Source organism: Neophocaena asiaeorientalis, unplaced genomic scaffold (assembly GCF_003031525.2).
Source record: "Neophocaena asiaeorientalis asiaeorientalis breed wild unplaced genomic scaffold, Neophocaena_asiaeorientalis_V1.1 scaffold504, whole genome shotgun sequence".
NCBI lineage: Eukaryota > Metazoa > Chordata > Mammalia > Artiodactyla > Phocoenidae > Neophocaena > Neophocaena asiaeorientalis.
The window spans coordinates 5,127,875-5,145,994 of NW_020174438.1; the positions used below are offsets into that span (position 1 = coordinate 5,127,875).

At 37.9% G+C, this 18,120-nt stretch overlaps 1 protein-coding gene across 4 annotated transcripts in view; it reads right to left on the bottom strand.

Annotated features, from left to right (window-relative positions):
* Positions 1-291: 291 nt before the first annotated feature.
* Positions 292-18,120, bottom strand: part of ZNF143 (zinc finger protein 143) — a 54,839-nt gene continuing 37,010 nt past the window's right edge. For all 4 annotated transcript variants that reach the window (XM_024757043.1, XM_024757042.1, XM_024757041.1 and 1 more), the window contains exons 12-16: positions 17,826-18,053; positions 15,179-15,327; positions 12,847-13,008; positions 1,896-2,042; positions 292-1,047 (exon numbers count right to left, since the gene is read on the bottom strand). In XM_024757043.1, the coding sequence (XP_024612811.1) occupies positions 964-1,047; positions 1,896-2,042; positions 12,847-13,008; positions 15,179-15,327; positions 17,826-18,053 (770 nt within the window). In that variant the 3' untranslated portion in view covers positions 292-963. The remainder of the gene's footprint in view (positions 1,048-1,895; positions 2,043-12,846; positions 13,009-15,178; positions 15,328-17,825; positions 18,054-18,120) is intronic.

Here is an 18,120-nt window from a genome sequence, read left to right on the forward strand (position 1 = left end):
TTCTACAACACTTCCCCCCACCTCCATACCAATTTAATGAAACAAATATAAAGGTAACATTTAAAAAATTGCTGTATTCAAAATTAATAATAAACTTTAGGGTAAATAAGCTTTAAAACAAAAGTACATAAGCAAAAATAAATAATTTACACCAACCCACTAACCTAATTTTCAGAGTAAAGCCATTTCCAATTACAGCACTATTATCCCGGGCTCCAGCCTGTGGTCAAACTTTGATAGTTTATTATTTTTAAAAAACAGTAACAAGAAACTGAACGCTAAGGAAAATCTTTAACAAAACCAAAGTACTGGATTTAACTTTTTAATTTTAAATAACCAAACTCTGTAATTTTATATATAATCCAATGTAATGCTAATACAATTAGCACTTCAGCTTGAAGAGCTGTTAGTTAACAGGGATGGAAAACTATAATGAATAGTCTTCAAACCGTAAGATACAAATAAAAATGGACAAGTATACAGTAGAACAAAAACTGCAGACACTCTACTAGCTGAGGGAAATATGTGAAGGCTTTACATCCTTTATTATCCATGATGGCTTTTGGAATTATGATTGTTTGATGTATAGAACCTTTGACATTTTAGATACAGCCTTTAATTTTTCACAGTAAGTTAAAAATCCATCATAAGTCTCCATAAGACTTCACTGGTCTTGCATGTAGACTCTAGGATTTTGCAATCTGATAAAAGAGTAACATAAAAATTTACTGTATTACCCTAACTTCATACTTCCTTGTACACAATGAATCAGTTTGGGAAATCTTTTCCAAGGGTTATATACACAAAAGTGTCAAGAATAAATTGTTCTCCACTCTTGCATAAAAATGTGTACAGTGTTTCAGGAATGAAAAATTTCTAATTTTCCTGAGCCCGGGCTTCATGGATCTCTGCTGCCTGAAGATGAAAGGCTCCTCTTGCTTTATTGCTCCATTGTTCTGAGGATTAGTCATCCAACCCTGGCGTTTCTCCTTGTTGGATCCTGGATGCTATTCTGATGGCTTCTTCCAGAGATGGCTGTTCTCCAAGCTGAAACAGGAACATACACAAAACCACAGTCAAGATGCCAAAGAAATATAACATACCAGAAGTAAAATTTCTCTCTGTAACTCTGACACCTGGGCTTGTTAAGGTACTACTGCTGATCCACAAAACATAAAAACAAATTCCTGCTGGGGATGCAGTTTCTTTATTTAGGATTTTGATAAACCTTCACGCATGCAAGGAACAAAAGATGCTCATCTTTTCCAGTGGAGATACAGAGCTTCCTGAGCCTTTAGCTTTTATGCCCATAAACTAAATTAAAACCAATAGCTGACATTTTCCTGAGTATGTTCTAACCCTTTTCCAAGTAAATACATTTAAAAAAAAATCTTCCCAAGGAAAGGTAATCTACACCTAGCATTCTAGATTCTCTGCCTGAATGCAGTGACTTCCCAGAGAATGTGTTCTTCACAGTCTTCTGACATTTCCCACCATAAAATACAGCTGTGCAGTGATTCTCAGAGGACTAACTTGGGGTCTATGTTTACAGGAGGTTCATTTCCAAGGAATAACTCTTAAGTGCTTTATAAAATCCTGCCTAATTAGACTTTTATTCTGAGAGTAAAGATAGCTGGCCAGGTACACACAGGTATATATATATATACCAGGATCTTTATTTTTCTTGTTATAAATTCCCCTAGAATATACAAGGATGGTAGAAAACAAAGTTTTAGTCTGAGTCTACTTCAAACGCAGCAATTTCCTTAATGTGGCTAAGTAATACAGATGATTCTGTGCCCTGCCTCTGTGAAGGTTACGCATAAAGCAGAGAGTACAAGGCTGAGAGCTGAGCAGCACTGCTGTCAATGGAGGACAGTTGCCATTGTACCCACCTGAACTGCAATCTGGGTGCCGTTGGATGTTGCCACTAAGGTCAAAGGTCTGGTTTCTGTGGTTACTAAGTGATGGCTATGCTGTTGGTGCCCCATTTCTGATGATGCAGTATGGAATGCTGCCAAGTCCTGAGCCACAATTGCAACCTTAAAAAATACACAGAAAAATTAAAACTATGATTTAAATAGGTTAAAATCCATTTAACACAAGGGACTGTCTTCAAATTCAAAAGGAAAACCTCCCTTCTGACCATACACTTGTAGAAGCCTAAAGCTGGAAAAGACCTTACATATTGTCTATTCTGGACTCTTTTTTTTTTTTGGCTGTGCCACGCAGCTTGTGGGATTTTAGTTCCCTGACCGGGGATTGAACTCGGGCCCTTGGCAGTGAGAAGCAGCAGTCCTAACCACTGGACCACGAGGGAATTCCCATGGACTCCTCTTTTTTATTTGAACAAGTTGAGGCTCAGATAGACGGGACGTATCTAAGGTTATAAAGTGAGCCAATGGCAAAACAGGGTAGAGGACACTGAAAAAGTGGATTCGCTATGTCAGTCTCCATTAACCAGGAGAGACATGACTGTGCCTAGATTCTATTATCCCTAAGAGGCTGCCTGGGAAGTTACACACGTGGACTAATTCACACCTCATATGTCTATTTATTCCCGAGTTTGGATCATTGGTAGATATACTATTTTCTCCTGTTTATCTGTTGCATTTAAAATTAGATTTCCATAAAAAAATTAAAAATTAAAAAAATAAAAAACAATTAAAAATTTAAAAAATAAAACAAAAGAATTAAAAATAAAGTTAGATTTCCATTGGGAATTCCCTGGCGGTCCAGTGGTTAGGACTCAGTGCTTTCACTGCCAAGGGCCCAGTTTCGATCTCTGGTCAGGGAACTAAGATCCCGGCAAGCTGCATGGTGCTGCCAAAAAAAACAACAAAAAAAAGATTTCCATTAACTAGGAAAACAAAGTACCAGTACCATTACTGACAAAATAGCAACTATCTTTTTTTGGGGGGTGGGGCTCACCATGGCCTGAGGGATCTTAGTTCTGACCAGGGATCGAACCCATGATCCCTGCAGTGGAAGTGCAGAGTCCTAACCACTGGACCACCAGGGAATTCGAAGCAACACATCTTGTTATACTCACTTCCTCTTTTAGATTCCATGCAATCTTTCCATCTTGTTCCTGAAGCATCTAGTCAAAGTGGTTAAAAGTGCTTTTGTAGCTCTTAAACCACAAATATAGCTTTTGCTATGTGGATACCAAAGAAAATGGCATCAATTACTTCTGTTATATATTTAAGAATTTTGTCCAGCCAAACTCAGAGGAAGAATAAGTTAAAAACTGAAACTACTATTTTACTTGGCCATTAATCCATTAAAAATGCTAGATTTTAGAGCTAATAGATATTCAGCTTGGATCAATTCCAGTAATGTTCCATAGTCCAGCAACAGATTTCAGTATGGCAGTGGGGGAATAGCTTATATTGGACTAACCCTTCCTGCAGATAACAATCATAAAGTGTGGAAAAAAATGTAAAAAAGCAACCATTTGAAGGCAGTGGTGAATGATGAAAAGCAGGCAGGAAATGGAGGGGATTCTTAAAAGAAGGGAACCACACTGGGTCACATCTATGTTTAAACAGCTTTTCCACTGAGGGCACTCACCAGTCTGAGCAGCACAGGGCAACTTAAGCTATCAGATATAATGGAGTCTATGGCTGCCAGAATGGCTACGTATTGAGAGGGATATCCTAGAAAGGAGAAAACCAGAGGGAGAGGGGCTCCCAAACCTGTGTATAAACTCCCCTCAATTCTTTAAGACCTCAGAACTGCAAACATGTTGGGGGCGGTTCCAATAAATCTGGTAGAAAGCAGCAGCTAGAAGGCTGAAAAGCTGAGAAGAGATTTCAGCAATACCACAGGACAGACAGGATTTAGAATTTCAATCCCACCAAGTTAGAAGGGTTTGGAAAATACCTCAGGCTTTCCATTGAAACCCTAAGAGCCACACTTTAGGAGTAAAGATTGTATCCCAGGACTGAAGATTCACCCTGAGACTAAATGGCAAAACTAAAACAGAACTACTTTAATAAAGTATAAAACCCAGCCTCTACAAGTAACTTAACTACCTGACAAAGCAAAATGAACATTCTTCAGAGAAAGATAACAAAATTAAGAATCTCTATAATGTATCATCCATAATGTCCAGAATACAATAAAAAAATTACAACACATAAGAAGAGGAAAATGTAACCCAGAGTCAAGAGAAAATGAAGTCAGTAGAAACAGACCATGAGATGACCAAAATGTTAGAATTAGTAAACAGGGACTTTAACACAGTTATTATAAATATGTTAAAAGGCTTATGGAATGCATACAAGAGGAAATCTCAGTAAATAAATGAAAACTATAAAAAAAAAGTAAATTCTACAATCAAAAATGAGAATATCTAAAATTATCTGAATGGGCCTAATAGAAGATGATGATGTCAAAAGAAAAGGTCAGTGAACTCTAAGATCAATAGGAATTATCCACCTGAAGAACCAAGAAAAAAAGATTAAAAAAAAAAAGAATGGCTCCCCAGCAACTTGTGGGACAATACCAAGTTAATATACATATAATTAGAGACCGAGAAGGAAAAGAGAAACAGAATGAGGCAGAATAAAATCTTTTGATGAAATTATGGCCAGACTTTTCCTAAATCTGGTAAAAAACAAATACCCCACAAAATATTATATAATGTTTTATAATATTATATATATTGTCTTATAATTATATAAAAGAAATCTAGTAGATAAATACAAAGAAAATCACGCCATAATCACATTGCTAAAAAAATCTAGAAAATAGCCAGAGAAAAACTGATATATTATATACAGGGGAACAATGATATGAAGATGGCAGATTTCTCATCAGAAACAATGAAGGACAGAGACAATTTAAAGTGCTGAAAGAAAAAAATTAACTGCCAACCAAAAATTCCATATCTAGCAAAAATATCCTTCAAATCAAAAATGTTTCAAAAAGAACGGTGAAATAATATATTTTCAAATAAACAAAAACAGAATTTGTCACTGTAGATCTGCACTACAAATAATGCTGAAGCATATCCTTCAGGCCAAAGGGATGATTCCATATGGAAACTCAAATCTACAGAAAGGAATAAAAGGCACTGGAAATGATAAATTAGTGGGTAAGTATAAAATATTATGTTTCCTGTCGTCCTATAACTTACTTAAAAGATTAACTGTTTAATGCTAAAATATAATGTTGCATTGCCGGGGTTATAACATGTAAATGTAAAATATATTACAGCAGCACAAAGAGTAGGGGCATGAATGAAAATATACTGTTGCAAGGTTCTTAGATTTTATGTAAAGTAGTACAATGTTAAGTCTAAGTAGACTTCAATACCTTAAGGATGCACATTTTAATCCCTGGAGCAACCACAAAAAAGTAACACAGAAGGGTATAATTAGGAAGTTATTTGAGGAATTAAAATGAAATATGTATGCACCTAATAACAGAGATTTAAAATACTGGAAGTAAAAAAACCCCTAACAACTAAAAGGGAAATACAAATCCACAATCATAGTTGGAGGTATTAATTCCTTTTTCTTAGTAACTAGTAGAACAAATACAGAAATGATTAATAAGGTTATAGAATATTTGAACAACACTATCAACCACCTTAACCTCATGTGTAGTATGCTACACCCAACAAGTGCAGAACACACATTCTTTTCAAATACATATGGAATCAATGAAAGACACAGGGAAAACAAGTCTCAAATTTCAAAATAATGAAATCTTACAGAATATGTTCTCTGACCATAACAGATTTAAATTAAAAATCAAGAACAACAGGTATCTTGGACTTCTCCAGTGGCACAGTGGTTAGGAATCCGCCTGCCAAAGGAACACGGGTTTGAGCCCTGATCTGGGAAGATCCCACGTGCCGCAGTGCAAATAAGCCCGCTAGCCACAACTACTAAGCCTGCGTGCCACAACTACTGAAGCCTGCGTGCCTAGAGCCTGTGCTCCGCACCAAGAAAAGCCACCACAATGAGAAGCCTGCGCACCCCAAGGAAGAGTAGCCCCCGCTCTCCACAACTAAAGAGCCCGTGTACAGCAATGAAGACCCAATGCAGCCAAAAATAAAATAAATTTATTTAAAAAAAAAAGAAAACACATTTCCTTATAAAAAAAAAGAACAACAGGTATCTAGAGAAGTACCAGATATTAAGAAATTAAGCAACCTACATGCAAATTAAAACCACAATGATATATCATTTCACATCCACTAGAATGGCTAAAATTTTTTAAAGTAACAACACAAAATATTGATGCTATGAAACAAACAGAAATCTTATACATTGCTAGTGGGAGTGTATGATGGTCAAACCACTCTGGAGGACTGTTTGGCACTTGCACATAAAGTTAAATATACCTCTACCCCATCCAGCAATTCCACTAACAGGTATTTAGCTAAGAGAATGAGACCATATGTGTACAAATATACTTGTACTAGAATTTTCACCGCCACCTTATTCACAATAATCAAAGATTGGAAGCATCCCAAATGTTCATCAAGGGGAGAATCTATCAACAAATTGTGATATATTCCTACCACAGAATACTGCTCAGCAATAAAAAACAATGAACTGATGTTATAAACAAGAACATGGATAAATCTCCAAAATATTATGTTAAAAGAAAAAACCCCAAAACAGAAGAGTTCATACTCTGGCTCCACTACGCAAAGTTTAAGAACAAACAAAATAATACAATCAGAATAACTAGGTGGAGACTGGCTGGAAGGGGTCTCAAGAGAACTTTCTGGGGTGATAGAAATGTTCTAGATCCTGTTTGGGATGGGATGGGTGTGTATGTTTAATAACCCACTGAACTGTAAATTTAAGATCTGTGCAGGGAATTCCCTGGCAGTCCAGTGGTTAGGACTCTGTGCTTCCACTGTCAGGGGCCCGGATTTAATCCTTGGTTGGGGAACTAAGATCGCACAAACAGCGTGCTGTGGCCAAAAAAACCCAACAAACAAACAAAAAACCCGTGCATTTCACTGTATGTAAATTTTACCTCAATGAAGAAAAAACAGATTTCAGGCTAATATGAAAAACATGTTCAACCTCACCCAACAAATGAAAGTAAAAATATAATTTATCCTTGGCTTGTGAATTATGCAAATATATAAAAAAAATCCTAATGCTAGTGAGAATACAGTGAAAACAAGAACACTTTTAGATCCATGGCATGATTGCTAAAACTTTCCAGAAAATAATTTGGCAATATGTAGCAAGAAGCTTAAAATAGTTCATACCATTAATCTAATAATTCCATGTCTAGAATTTGTTTCCTATGAAAATAATCAAGGAGCTTGCAGAACAATTTATGAATGTGGAATGAGTTAATGTTATGTATATCCATTTTATGGATTATTTTGTAAATATTAAAAATCCTTTTAAAAGAATGTTTAGGGACTTCCCTGATGTCACAGTGGTTAAGACTCCAAGCTCCCAATGCAGCGGGCCCGGGTTCAACCCTTGGTCAGGGAACTAGACCCCACATGCATGCCGCAACTAAGAAGCCTGTGAGCCACAACTAAGGAAAAGGCGAGCTGCAACTAAGGAGCCCACCTGCCGCAACTAAGACCCAGCACAACCAAATAAATAAATAAATAAATAAAATATTAAAAAAAGAACACTTAATTGATATGAGAAAGTACTCAGGATGTAGTGTTAAGTGGATGACAAGCATACAAAATTGTATTATAATCCTAACTTTGTTCACATATGCATACACACAGAAAAAAAGATGAAGTAAATAGTCTTAAATGTTGAGACTGGTTATTTTAACATCAAGGTAAATAGCTGACTTTTAGTTTGAGTCTCTAGTTTCAAATTCTCTTGGGTAGATACCTTTAAGTGGAATTACTGGATCATATGTAATTCTATGTTCAAGTTTTTAAGGAACTGCCACACTGTTTTCCACAGCAGTTGCACCATTTCACATTCCCATGAGCAATGCGTAAGAGTTCCAATTTCTCCACATCATCCCCAAAACTTGTTATTTTCTGTTTTCTGGATAACGGTCATCCTAATGTAGGTGAAGTGGGATCTCATTGTGGTTTTTATTTGTATTTCCCTAATGATAATGATGTTGAATATCTTTTCATGTGCTAATTGACCATCTGTAAATCTTCTTGGAGAAATGTCTATTCAACTCCTTCACTCATTTTTTAAAAAAATTTATTTATTTTTGGCCGTGTTGGGTCTTTGTTGCTGCACGTGGGCTTTTTCTAGTTGCGGCGAGCAGGGGCTACTCTTCGTTGCAGTGTGTGGGCTTCTCATTGTGGTGGCTTCTCTTGTTGTTGAGCGCAGGCTGTAGGCGTGTGGGCTTCAGTAGTTGTGGCACACGGGCTCAGTAGTTGTGGCTCGCGGGCTCTAGAGCACAGGTTCAGTAGTTGTGGTGCATGGGCTTAGTTGCTCCGCGGCATGTGGGATCTTCCTGGCCCAGGGCTCGAACCTGTGTTCCCTGCATTGGCAGGCGGATTCTTAACCACTGCGCAACTAGGGAAGTCCCTTTCGCTCATTTTTAAATTCGTTTGCTTGCTTTTTTCTTGTTGAGTTATAGGAATCCTTTATATAGTCTAGATATTTTCCCCCTCATAATATTATTATTTTATTTTATTATTTTAAAATATATTCTAGGGACTTCCATGGCAGTCCAGTGGTTAAGACTTCGCCTTCCAATGCAGAGGGTGAGGGTTCGATCCCTGGTCGGGGAGCTAAGAGCCCACAGTCCTCTCAGCCAAAAAACCAAAACAGAAAACAGAAGCAATATTGTAACAAATTCAATAAAGACTTTAAAAATGGTCTACATCAAAAAAAAAAATGGTCTACATCAAAAAAATAAAATATATATATATATTCTAGATATTAATCCCTTATTAGATGTATGATTTGCAAATATTTTCCCTCATTTTGTAGATTGTCTTTTCACTTTCTTGGTAGTGGCTTTTGATGCACAAGTGTTTTCAATTTTTTTTTTTTAGCCGTTCCCCGTGGCTTGTGGGATTTCAGTTCCCCGACCATGGATTGAACCAGGGCAATGGCAGTGAAAGCCTGGAATCCTAACCACTAGGCCACCAGGGAACTTACAAGTGTTTTTAATTTTGAAGAAGTTCAATTAATTTTTTTCTTTCATCACTTATCATTTTGGTGTCATATGTAAAAATAATCTCCTAATCCAATTTATCTGTTTTTTCTTTCATTGCCTGTGCATTTGGTATCATACATAAGAAATAAGATCATGAAGATTTTCACCTATGTTTTATTCTAAGAGTTTCATAGTTTTAGCTCTTAAGTTTAGGTCTTTAATCCATCTTGAGCTAATTTTTATATATGGTATAAGATAAGGGTCCAACTTTATTTTTTCTCATGTGGATATACAGGTTTCCCGGCACCATTTGTTGAAAAGACAAATGAAAAGCCCTTTCCCACTGAAAGATCAAATTCTGACTGTCAAAATTTAGTTGACTATATATGTGAGGGTTTATTTCCAGAGTCTCTATTTTATTCCATTGGGAATATGTATTACTTTTGTAATCTGAAATTAACTAACTAAAATAGATGGAAAGCACTGACTCTTTAGTCTATACCTGCTAACTAGGCTTCCAAAGGCACCTGGAAAAATGAGTCTCAGAAATGCAATTACCTTAACGACCAAAAAAAAAAAAAAAGACTTAAGGAAGGACTGACTACTTTCTTCCCATGCATGTAAAGAAATGGTTACAACCAATTTAAGTGTTACAGATAATTCACAGGTGGGGTCCAAACACCCCAGTGGATAGCCAACTTTTGCCCGATGGCCTACATGTAGTTAACAGCAGAAGGAACAGTAGCAGCAGCAGGTCCTTAAGTGAAACCCCATCCCTGTTGTGATATCCCTAGCTGCTGGAAGCTGCCTGGCTTCATTCTAGCCCTCAAAGCCTTCTCTCTTGAGAACTTTTCTAGCTCACAGGCTACAGATAAGCTACATAAGAATGTGTGCTTTAGGGTCACTATCTTTCCAGACCTGCAACTGTACAAGGTGTATTTACCCAAGCTGGGCTATAAACCCATCCAGGAATCCCAGAGCCACGGAAATGACTGCAAACTGGTTAGGTGGGACCATTCCATAAGACAGCCTGAAAGCTAGTGGCTGCGTTTTTTGTTTGTTTTGGCATAAGGTAAAATTAGAAACAACAAAAATGCATGGATCTTAGGTGTTCTGTTGAGTTTTGACAGTTAGATACAACTGTGAAACCACCACTTAAAACAAGATGTAGAATAGTTCCTTCATATTTCATTCCATCAATTTCCTCCCCAGCCAAGCAGCACTTTCTGATTTCTATCGCCATGGATCGTCTTGTCTATTCTTGGATTTTGTGTAAGTGGAATCATATGGTATATATTCTAGAAGGAATTGCTGAGTCATAGAGTAGAGGTATGTTCGACTTCATAAGAAATTGCCAAACAGTTCTTCAAAATGGTTGTAACATTCTATACTCTCACTAGTGTGTTCAATGTCCTAGTTGCTTCATTTCTTTGCCAACATTTGGTTTTGTTTGTCTTTTTTATTTTAGCCATTTCCCTGTGTCTGAAATGGTGTCTCTTTGTGATTTTAACTTGCATTTCTTTGATGATTAAAGATGTTGAGCACTTTTTTGTGTTATTGCCTTTCATGTACCTTTTTTTTGTGAGGGGTCTGTTCAAATAAGCAATCAGATGATTTGATTTTTTTTTTTTTTTTTTGCAGTATGCGGGCCTCTCACTGTTGTGGCCTCTCCTGTTGCAGAGCACAGGCTCCGGACGCGCAGGCTCAGCGGCCATGGCTCACAGGCCCAGCCGCTCCGCAGCATGTGGGATCTTCCCAGACTGGGGCACGAACCCATGTCCCCTGCATCGGCAGGCGGACTCTCAACCACTGCGCCACCAGGGAAGCCCCTGATTTGCTCATTTTTAATGGGTTGTTCACCTTTTTATTATTGACTTATAGAAGTTTGTCATATATTTTCAATACAAGTCCACTGTCAGATATAGTGTGAATGTTTTTTTCCCAGTTTGGGGCTTATCTAATCTTTTACTACACATTGTCTTTGGTGAGCAGAACTAATTTTGAAGAAGTCCAATTTATCAGAAAAGAAAAAAATTTATTATTAGTGCATTTTGTATCCTGTCCAAGAAATCTTTACCTTAAGGTTGCAAAAACATTCACTTTTCTTCTAGAAGCTTTATGATTCTGAGTTTCCTATTTCAAGGTGTAGAAAACCTTCAATTTTGTTCCTTTTTTCAGGTCTGTTTTGGCTATTTTAGGTCCTTTGTTTCATGTAAATTTTAGAATCGGATTATCTGTATCTTCAAAAATTCCTGCTGGAATTTTTATTGTGATGGTATTGAATCTATAACCGAATTTAGGAAGAATGACAGCTACTAACTGACAGACTTTTTCACTGAACAGGGTAAGGCAGCTGCAGTGAAACCCCGCACTGCCTTCAGCATAGCACAAGAAGGGTTTTTAAATGTTATTAACCAATATCATTTATTTTAAAAGAAATGAAAAATTAAACTACAAAGAGATACATTAGATTGGCAAAAATCCAAAGGTTTTACCACTATATTGACTATCAGAAGGGGGGGAGGCACTCTCAAAGGCTGCAGCTAGGAATGTAGATGGGTATAACCCTAGAAAGGAAGTCTGGGAATATCTATCACAATTACCAATGCATATGTTTTTTCACCCAGCAATTCCACTCTAGGGATTTATCTAGTAGCAGATGTACTCACACACATGCAAAATCACATGTGCACAAGGTTATGTGTTGTTTGAAACAGCAAAAGACTTTAAATAAATTATGGCATGTCCAATATAGTGGAATATGATATAGCTTAAAAAAAGAATGAGGATGGGCTTCCCTGGTGGCACAGTGGTTGGGAGTCCGCCTGCCGATGCAGGGGACATGGGTTCGTGCCCCGGTCCGGGAGGATCCCACATGCCACAGAGTGGCTGGGCCTGTGGGCCATGGCCACTGAGCCTGGGTGTCCGGAGCCTGTGCTCCGCAGCGGGAGAGGCCACAACAGTGAGAGGCCCGCGTACCACCAAAGAATAAGGAGGGAATTCCCTGGTAGTCCAGTGGTTAGGACTCGGTGCTTTCTCTGCCGGGTCCCGGGTTCAATCCTTGGTTGGAGAACTACGATAACTAAGATCCCTCAAGCCATGCTGCATGGCAGGAAAAAAAAAAAAGAGGAAACTCTCTATAAAATGAAATAGAAAGATTTCCTAGATGTATTATTAAGGTTAAAAAAAAAAAAGGTGAAGACGAGTATAGAATTTACTATCATAAAAAGGGAAGGAGGGGAAGATGACTATTTATTTGTATTTGTTCGTATATGCTTAATGAGTTGTTGGGAAAATTACGCAAGAAACTGATAAAAGTGGATTATCTCTGCGGGGGCAGGGGTGGAAAGAAGACTTTTCACTGCCTATCTGTATATACTTTTTGACTTTTGAATTATGTGAATATATTACATATTAAAAAAATTAAATTTTGCAAATGAATTTTTTTCTAAGTATCTGATGATGATAATGATGATAGGAAGAGCAACCATTAATGAACACTTAATATATACTTGGGCTGACTACTTTATATGCATTATCTTGCTTAATCCTTCTATTAACCTCATGGGGTAGATGCAATAATCACTCCTATTTTACAGATGAGGAAAAACTGAGACTCAGAGGGTTATGTAGCTAAGAAGTTGTAAAACTGGGATTCAATCTGAGGTTTGTGTGCTTAACCACTGTATCACACTGTACATCTATGTAATGGTTTTGATATTGATATATGTATTGACTGATATAAAAGAAAAAAGCAATTACCTGCTGCCCTTCTGTACCCTCGGCGGTAACCATAGCAACAGAGTGTGTTCCTGCTGAGGAGATGACTGCATCATGAGCAGGTACTGTGATGGGCGTTCCATCCTGTGTTACCATTGTGATGGTATTGCCAATGGCCTGCATGTCAGCTTGAGATATGTTCACCTGCAATACGATGCATTTTACAATCAGGCAATGTTTCTTGTTTTATCTGGCAGTCTTTATTAAGGGCAAGGCCTAATCCTTGTATAAGTCTACTCTGGGAGCAGATAAGCATTTTACAATGGAAAGAGGTCATCAGAAAAACTGCATATTCCTTTTTTTTTAAATATCTTTATTGGAAAAACTGAATATTCCTTAAATGCATTTACTCCTCTCCATCTCTACTGCCAATTTAGACCCCTATTTTTCTCTCATCTAATTTTCTGCAATACAATGTCTTTCCAAATATCTAGTCTAACGCGTCCCTAATCATCCTCTACCTTGTCACCTTTCTAAAAAACAAACAAATTTCATTATGCTCCCTGCTCAAATCCCCAGTGACTCCCCATCACTACAGTTCAGACTTCTTACATGGCACTCATGACCTTTCATCATCTGGCCTTAAACAGCTTCTCCAGACTCATCTTTCACTACTTCCAACCCAGCACACAAATCTGGCACTCCAGCCACAACAGATCATTTGCATCCCCGGGAATGTCATATTCTGTTATATTTTTGTGACTTTGCCCTTTCCTTCACTCTCTGCCTGGCTAACTCATAAAAATTCTTCAAGATCCAGCTGAATGGCCATTCTCTACAAGGGCCTCCAAGATTCCTTCAGGAAGCATCATTTACCCCTTCCTCCAGGTTGCCACAACACTTTACATACCTGTCGATTATATACCCATCATTATGAGAAATTATTTTTCATTTTAGGAACGTCCCTCTCCTACTAGACTACGATACCCCCCCCTTCCAGTACTCCCCACACTAACTTTACCAAAATATCTGTCATTGGGTTCAATAAATGTTTGTTTTTTAATTGACCAAAGGAATGGAATAGAAATCCCTAAAGGAAATGGGAAGGTTATATCTAGAGAAAATACAACTTTGGGATGGGGAAAATAGCTGCTTTAAAACATATGAAGAGGGATTAGACTCATTCTATATGGTCAGAGAAAAGCCATGAGTGGATGACACAGTGGTTAAGTTCCAGTCTGATAAACCCTTAAATTATCCAGCAATGGAACAGACTATCTCTTCAGAGAGAAACTGCCTCATCTATATGGGGGCTGCTGTAGAGGGAATTTCTCCAGTATAGGAAGGGAAGGAGGTTAGATCAAATGACCTCCACAGAGCCTATCTGTGATGACCTAATTTTTAAAAAAGGCTTAGGGTTGAGGCTGAATTAAAATTGTGTTAGTAAACATGTTAAATCTTATATGCCAATCAGTAGACAAAGAGTGTTGTGTAGAATTAGTGATGTCAAAAGTAAGGGGAAGAGGAATGAATGGGATGGTACAAGTGCTTTTTATTTTCCTATCCTGAATACGTTCTGCCTTCTAGCTAACATCAGCACATTAACAGTTATCAACACAAAGGGCAAATTAATCATGGGAGGTAAAGGTCCGAGAGAGACAGGTAAGAAGAGAGTTCTCCATGGAAGAGGTAGATACAGAAGGATAAAGAACCCCATATGTCTATTTCCACCAGTTATTAAGACAACCTTAGCTAGAGCTTAAAAATGAAATCAAGTCAATTATTTTATGCTAGTGGCATCTAGAAAACAATGACAAGTTTGACTATTGAACAACAGCCATTATATTGCTTTTCCTGGGGAAATCAAGATACCTCTTCTATTAATTCTGTGAAGCTAGTAAAGTGAACTCCCATGATTCCAGGTAGGGAGAGAGTCACACTCTGGAAATTTTACAGATGTGCCCATCACTGACTTGCCAGGATCTTTTAATGATGTCCTCGTCACCTCAGCCAAACCTCTGCTGACTTCTCAATCCTATCCCTTCTCTGAATTGGGTTTCATATGGATCTATTACTTTTCAAGCCCTCAATTTCACTGTGGTTCTGACCTTCACCACCTCACATTTGAACAATACCCATAACACCATTTGAATTCTACAGAGTCACAAACCTTCTCTCTTTACTAATCTCCCTGCAGGTAGTCGCTTTCAACAGGCTACTAGAAAGCCTCCAGGAGATCCAGCACTGCCTACAAGCTAAACTCCAAACTCTGTGCCCCAATTCAAGGCTTTCCTCAATTGGGACCCAACCTGCCTTTCAAGCCCAGGCTCAGAGAAATATTATTTAACTTGTTTGACTTTTGGTGGGTACTTACATGCTGAGTCCCGTCCTGGGATATGAGTGTAACCTGTTGACTCAACCCAGACTGGGTTACTGTGGCTACTTGTGTAGACACAACATCGTCCCCTTCTACACCTGTAACATACGTGATCTGGGACCCTTTAAGAACATCTTCACTTTGACCTGTTTAAAACAAATGAATTATTTATTTGATCAAACAACCAAGCTGTTTAGAAAACAGAGGAGATTTTAAATATTACAGAGAAAACTGACAAAAGTTAAATGGCATGTGTATTAAATTCTAAATCATGTTTTTTTTCTTTGGCCATGTGGCATGTGGGATCTTAGTTCCCTGACTAGGGATTGAACCCGAGGCCCTTGCATTGGAAGTGCAGTCTTAACCATTGGACCACCAGGGAAGTCCCTACATTCTAAACCATGAAAATGGCTTCCAGCACCTCCTGCCAATCTCTCCACCTCCTCTTTTGCAAAGCCAAACCAAATCAAAGCAGACCAAACCAAACTTTTCCACATAAAGTGTAACTGTTCTAATTTTGAGAGACCTTGCTTATTCTCTTATTTGGAGTAATTATGTGATACCATGCATGTGTGCTGGGGCAGGGAGTGGGGGAACTGTACAGGGAGACTAACTGGCAAATAATCCTTCCAACATGGCAAGTATGCACTAAGTCCTTGCAGTCACTTAAGAAGCTGCTAAAAATGATAAGACAACCTTCATAAACATTAACCACAAAACCAGAATGGTATGTAAACACAACGTACTAACACTAAGTTACTTACTCTTTTAACTCAAGTGACTGATTATAAGTCATCAGTACACAGTGACATCATTGTGTAAAGACAACGTAATGGCATATTATCTGGGTTAAGGTTAACCATTTAGTAAGTAACAGAACAGGAGCCCCCCTCCACTTCTTTATTTCACAAAGAACCAGCAAGTAAACAGCAATTTCAATAGTCAATTACTGCCATACTTGGCAACCAGGAAGATTATTGATCCCTCTCTTCTATTGCTTTCCACCTCTCATGATGCCAGAAAAAGGGTAAATATTTTTTTTCCTTCAAAGAAGGACCTTATATGCTAATTTATGAGTACTTCTCAAAGTTATGGTTGATGCCTACACTCATACAGCTATAGTCATCATGGTGTAATCTCTATGACACTCATTACTTCATTTCTTTTTGTTCTGTTCCATGGCTATTTATTATATTTATTATTATACCATTATTTAAATGGGTTCAAAACCTAGGGGACCATATGGGAGAAAAGGAACATAAACCCATCCTTATTCTTGGAAAAACAATCTTACTTTAATTTTTTTAACAAAATGTATATTATTATAGATTATCTTCTAGAACACAAGAAATTCTGACAATCTGAAATATCAACATTTAAGGAAGAGATTGAGGAAGCTTAAAAGAGGAACAGTCTTAAACCTAAGTTTGACATCATGAAAGTCTGCTTTCTAATTGCAACGATTTAGCAGCTGTTGTGATATCTAACAATGCACACTTACACTGCTTTGGCTAGAAAACAGCATAGCATTCAAGAGTGAAGGAATTTGGGGGAATTCCCTGGTGGTCCAGTGGTTAGGCACTTTCACTAACAGGGACCTGGGTTCAATCCCTGGTCAGGAAACTAAGATCCCACAAGCCATGTGGCATGGCCAAAAATAAAAAAACTAAAAAATAGAAGAGTGAAGGAATTGTTATTTTCTTACTATCACATGACTGATATCTGAAAAGACAAATTAGAACTCCAGGGAATTATCTGAGTAGACAGTGAATGATCTGTTCTTTTCCTTATTCTCCATTTTTTTCCTACCTAAATGTTTTTCAACACTTCAATCCTAGTTGTTAAGAATGGGTAAAGATGTTTTAATTTTCAAATTTACTCCATTTAGGAGGTACTCAATGAAACAGGACAACATATGTTTCTTTTGTTTGTTTTAGAAAAACCTGCTTCATTTTACCTATTTAACTATGCTGATTTATTTAACTGAAATCATAGAATCTAATTCTCTAAAATATTTTTTCCAAGAGTTTATCCTTATTGAAATGAATGTTTTTGTCTCCAACAACACTACTGAATAGCACATGAATCAACTAAGAGTTATCTGGGAGTGCTTCACTGCTCTTATGATTAAGACCAACATCTTAATACACCCAAATAGTCTAGGCTGCCCCTGCTTTGCTGTGCAGTCTCATTTCATACCACCTTCCCAAGAAGAAGTGCCATGCTGGCCAGGCTTCTTTCAGTCTCTCCGATTTACTTTGCTCTCTCCCACCTCAGGGCTTTTTGCTTGTGCCAATCCCTCTATTTGGATCGTTCTCTTGCCTTTGCTCCCTGTTTACCACCCCCCAACCCCCCCACATCCCTGACTCTACACCAAGTTAACCCTTATTCACCCTGTAGATCTCTCCAAAAATCACTTCCTCAGGGGAGCCTTCTCTGACCTACGAGACTAGACTAACTTCCCCTCTTATACCCCAGAGCATTAAGCGCCTTTCTTTGATAGCAATTATCACAGCTGTAAATGATATGTTTGTGTGACTATTTGAAAAACTTTATGATTTGAGAAAATGCTTTAAGTCATAAATTACGTTCATAACTGTTGATTTTCAAACACAGACATAGACATACTGGAAAAAACCCTTACCTGGGGGAGGCTCAAAGAAGGCTTCCTGCTCCTCCTCAATGGGCTCAGTGTCATTGTGAGCTGTCCGTTTGTGCATGGCCAGCGTGGAGATCTGCTTGTATGTCTTCCCACAGTGGTTACAGTTGTACGGTTTGGAGTGAGTGTGAACAACATGATGCTTGTACAAACTGGAATATTCTGTGAACCTTTTGTCACACCCAGGGACTGTACAAACATATGGCTTTTCCCCTAAGAACAGCACACACATACAAAAAAATCAACTTTTACCTACGAAGGCATAATCATTCCATACCTT